The sequence below is a fragment of the Silene latifolia genome, chromosome Y (assembly GCF_048544455.1).
Source record: "Silene latifolia isolate original U9 population chromosome Y, ASM4854445v1, whole genome shotgun sequence".
NCBI classification, from domain to species: Eukaryota; Viridiplantae; Streptophyta; class Magnoliopsida; order Caryophyllales; family Caryophyllaceae; genus Silene; species Silene latifolia.
This window is the reverse complement of record NC_133538.1, coordinates 169,692,964-169,697,872: the sequence shown is the minus strand read 5'-3', so window position 1 is coordinate 169,697,872 and position 4,909 is coordinate 169,692,964. Positions and strand designations below refer to the sequence as shown.

At 35.6% G+C, this 4,909-nt stretch overlaps 1 protein-coding gene across 1 annotated transcript; it reads left to right on the top strand.

Annotated features, from left to right (window-relative positions):
- Positions 1-3,272: 3,272 nt before the first annotated feature.
- LOC141629398 (uncharacterized) lies at positions 3,273-4,370 on the top strand. The gene has a single exon (XM_074442410.1). The coding sequence runs from the start codon at positions 3,273-3,275 to the stop codon at positions 4,368-4,370; it is 1,098 nt and encodes a 365-aa protein (XP_074298511.1).
- Positions 4,371-4,909: the final 539 nt, after the last annotated feature.

Genomic DNA, 4,909 nt, shown 5'->3' with positions numbered 1-4,909 from the left:
TAAAAATAATATATGTGAAAACATATCCAAAAACCACTTTAAAATTCAAAGTTTAGCTAATTTTAGTCCGAAAATGACATTTTAATCATAAAATCACATTTTTAATGCCATTATTATATAAGATGAACAATAAAAATCCATAAATTAACCAAAATATCCTAAATACATTTTAGAATCATAAACTTTAACATGCATAATTTATTTCGTGATATATCATAATAACACAAATTTACAAGTTTTATATGTTAATCGTATAACTCGGAAAAACTATAACCGATTTGCATGCAAATAACCAAGGCTTATGATACCGCTTGTTAGAAATCTATATCTCTTAAAAAAAACATATTCATAATGTTATAATTTTAATTTAGTCATAAAATTAAAAGATGATCTTATGCATGCAAACAATAATGTAATTAAAGAAGAAATTATCATCTCACATTGATATTTCGGTTTATATGGGCACAAGTGAGTTCTCCTACTCACTTGTTCTTGAGCTTCCTTAAGTGGATGAACAAGGATTCAAATAGAGAATCCCTCCCAAGGTTTTATACCCAAGATAACAACTTAATAAAATTAATATTATTATTACTAGAACAATATTAATTTTGTATAAAATTGACCAAAAATCTTTATTTTGTGCTCTCTAATTCGGTTGAGAGAAGGAGAAGAAGGAAAGCTTTTTATCTCTCTAAAATTCTTATTTTAGATGTGTGTAAAAATGAGTAATATATACACTAACTATTGGTAGTGTATATGGTAAAATAAGGAGAAAAACCCATGGTTTTCTCCTCTCAAAAACCGGGTGGAATTGGGAAGGAAAGAGGGCCAATGCATGCACAAGGTAGTCTTCACAAGAGTAAGTAGGGTTGCATGGCTAGACTTTAGGTAAAATGATTATGCTTACCACTCACATAATCAACATAATATTTTCCTAATCCTCCCATTATTTCGGTTAACATGGATAAAATGGGCTCCATTTTATTTTTGTCAAATTGTCAATTTTTCATATGTCACATGTCACATGTCACATAAAATTGTTATGTATTTTTAACATATTAAAAATCAACGCATTAATAAAAATACGTCATATACAAAATCGACTTAGTAATTCATAATTACTTGTACCAAAATAATTTACCAATTATAAATCACAACATCTTGTATTTATAATAATTTATTCATTCAAATGCAATTGTTTCCTTAAACAATAATTTCATCTAAGTAATAAAACAATTCGATTACTTAGACCGTATCTTATTTAATCAAATTTCAATGAGACACGTAAATATTACTTCCAAAATCGTCCGTCAATTTTAAGTAATTTAATTGACCCGTATCGTCATACGATCAATTAAATGATCAATTAAGAGTGTTACCCTATAGGTATGACCTAAGGGGATCAACTGGTCACCACCGTCGTACGACAGTAATGTCAAACTCTAGTCAACCAAGCATTACCGATATGTGTGGACCAGTTGACAGTAAAATATTACTTCCCAATTGTATTCTTTAAAATGAGACTTAAACATGTGATCATCATGATCAACAGTTGTGATCGCATTATTGTCGGAGGACACATATTCCAACAGTTTCGGACATTTTTTACCAGAAATGTTGGTACTTTATCAAAAAAGATGTTACCAAAGCTGTTCTTTCAGTTCTTAACTCGGGAGTGGTGCTAACGGAACTCAATAGAACTTTTTTTACTCTCGTACCAAAGTCAGATAATCCAGAGAAGGTGGGAGATTACCGTCCTATTAGTCTGTGTAATGTGTTTATGCGTATTGTGTCAAAGTGTATTTCAAATCGCCTGACCAAAGTGATGAGATATTTAGTGGGTGATTTTCAGAACGCGTTCATTCCAGGGAGGCATATCTCTGATAATATTCTGTTGGCTAATGAAGCTATTCATAAATTGAACTCTCATAAGAAAGGAAAGAATGGTAGTTTTGCTTTTAAGGCCGATATGAGCAAGGCGTATGACAGGGTGAAGTGGGGTTTTCTTAGGGCTGTGTTGGAAAAATTGGGGTTCCCAGACAAGTTAGTAACATTAATCATGAATTGTGTTACTAGTGTTTCTTATCAGGTCCTTTTCAATGGTGCACCACGGGATATTTTTCGTCCACGATGTGGCCTCGGGCAAGGAGGCCCGCTTTCGCCTTTTCTGTTTGTTTTATGTATGGAGGCCTTGTCATGTACTATGGTGCAATGTCAGAATATGGGTATCTCGAAAGGTATTAGTCTATGCCAGGGGGAGGAGATTCTCTCTCACTTGTTCTTTGCGGATGATGCGGTTTTCTTTATCCAAGACCAGAATGACTTCGCAAGTAATTTGAGGGTAATACTTGATCGTTATTGTCTGGCCTCTGGTAAAGTGATTAATGAGGAGAAATTGGGTATCCTATTTAGCCCAAATACGAGGTTGGCTAAAGCTCGACGAAGCCTTAAAAGTCTTAGAATCAAAGGAAATAAGGAATTGGGAAAATACCTCGGACTACCCACGGATTTATAAGGTTCGAAAAGGGAACTAATTAAAGGCCTTATTGATCTTGTCATGAAGCGCAATACTTCATGGAATGGAATATTTCTGTCTCCAGCTGGAAGGTTGACCTTAATTTCTTCCGTACTATCAAACCTCTCCAATTATTTTCTATCGGTATTTAAAATACCGGTAAGAGTGACAAGGAAGCTTAATGCTCTTCTGTCACAATTTTGGTGGGCGGGATGTAAAGAGGGGAAAACTATTCACTGGTACTGTAAAAACTTCCTTAGTCTTCCAAAGAGCGAAGGTGGGCTTGGAATTCATAATATTGAGTGTCTGAATCAAGCAATGCTGGAAAAACATGCTTGGAAAATAGTAAGTGGGAATGCTTCTATGTTTTGCCGTGTCTTCCGAAGAAAATTTATTGATATGGACAATTGGTCCCTCAATATAGGGGCAAGAAATGGTAAGAATTTATCCTGGAGTGCTAGGAGTATTCTTTATGGTTTGGAATTTGTTCAACAACATATGGCATGGAAATCGGGTCTTAGTTCTAGTATGAATGTCTGGACTACAAGGTGGGTCAATGGCGAGTATCCGTAACCCAAGAATGATTTGTTTACTTTGGATTTTGTTGGTCTCTGTAATATTGTGATAAGGGATCTTCGAAACTCTGTTGGTTCAGCGGTGTAGCTTTCATGGAATGAAGAATTGGTTAGGCAACTCGTCTCTGAAGAAAGTGCAAATGGCATCCTAGCTATGCCTATCTGTAGATCGCGGACTATGGATGAAGTGTACTGGACACATACTAAGCAATAAGGGTGAGTATAGTGTTAAAAACGGTTATGGTGTGCTACAACGAGGGTATATGGAACGAAAAGGAACTCTAAAGAATAAGACTCGATTAGATAAGGAGGGCCGCGACTTCTGCAAGAATAGACTGTGGCAATTACCCAGTCCTGCTGTGTGGAAAGTTCTAGTGTGGAGAATTCTTACAGACACACTCTCGGTAGGAAATAATTTTTCTAAAAGAAATATGGATCTTGATCATAGTTGCAAACTCTATAATCATGATGGAATGGTTGTGGAAACGATAGAACATATATTTCGGGACTGTGAGGTTTCCAGGAAAATATGGATGTGTTCTAAGCTTGGTATTGGGACTGCTGTTTGTCCACCAATTGGGTTAGCAAAATGGATTATAAACTGGATTCGTTATCTTGATAAGATGGTTGATGCTGAGTCTCGTTTGGTGCGCTTCCTTGCTACGCTGTGGTGTTTGTGGTGTACCAGAAATAGGGTGATTTTTAAGGGGGAGTCTTTTCATCCCATTATGTTTTTTAACATGTGGTTGCAAGTGGTTATGACTACTGATCAGGCAATGGAAAAGACAAGGAAGGCAAATGATTTGTCTGTTATGAACGAACAGAATTTGGTCGAGGATGGACTTGCGTGGATCCAGGATAGTAATCCTATTGATATGATTGGTGTGCCACACTCATGTGAGCGTATTCGAGTAATGGTTAATGCAGGATGGAAATCTACGCGTGTGGCGGGTATTGGATGGGTTGCACTAACCGGAACTCGGCACAGGTTCTATGATTTTAGTAAGACAATTGTAGCTGAGTCTGCTCTACAGGCTGAGGTTATTGTTGTAAAGGAGGTTTTTCTGTGGGCAAAGAGTTCTGGATTCTGGCATTTGGAAGTTTCTTCGGACTGTCTTCCTCTTATTTGTCATTTTGGAGGGATCGAACGGGCACATCATCTGGCTACAGGAATCCTTAACGATTCCTCTCTCTTTGCTCCTACTTTCATTGTTTATCATTTAGCTTTATTCCTAGGCCCTTTAATGTGTATGCTCATGGCATTGCTTATAAGGCAATGATTAGCTAGGATACCTTTCTTTACAGCTGTCAAAAAAAAAAATGTGTATTATAGTTATGTTATAGAAGCCATAGGGCGAATAAATATAACAATCAACGAATAAATGTAACAACTGTGTTTTAATTAATTAATTCATCTTTTTTCGACTTTATTTCTTGCTAATTAGAGTGTGCTTGATACAAAATAAATTTAGTTATAAGATAATATTTAATTAGTTTTTTGTTTGTTGAATAAGTTTAGCAATTAGATTTAATTATTTGGTTGTTATGGGTTGTTAGACTAAGTTGAGGATTATTAATTACTTTCGGGTTTGATTAGGAGTCTTGTAGGTTAAGAAAATGGTTTCTATTTAAAGGGTGTTTGTATACAATTTTAGGATCATCGAATTATCATTAAGAAAAGCAGTTTGCTCGTTTACAAGTGTAAGCAAAGGATTGACGCGTTCTCGTTCCAACAACGTTATAGTTTGATGCGTTTTCAAGTTTTAACACAAGTTTCTTGTTGATTGATGGCACCAATGGAATTCCTAGTTGACATAAC

What these genes read in the sequence shown, in the direction of transcription:
- LOC141629398 (XM_074442410.1), top strand. Translation starts at nt 3,273, where the DNA reads ATGAAGTGTACTGGACACATACTAAGCAATAAGGGTGAGTATAGTGTT.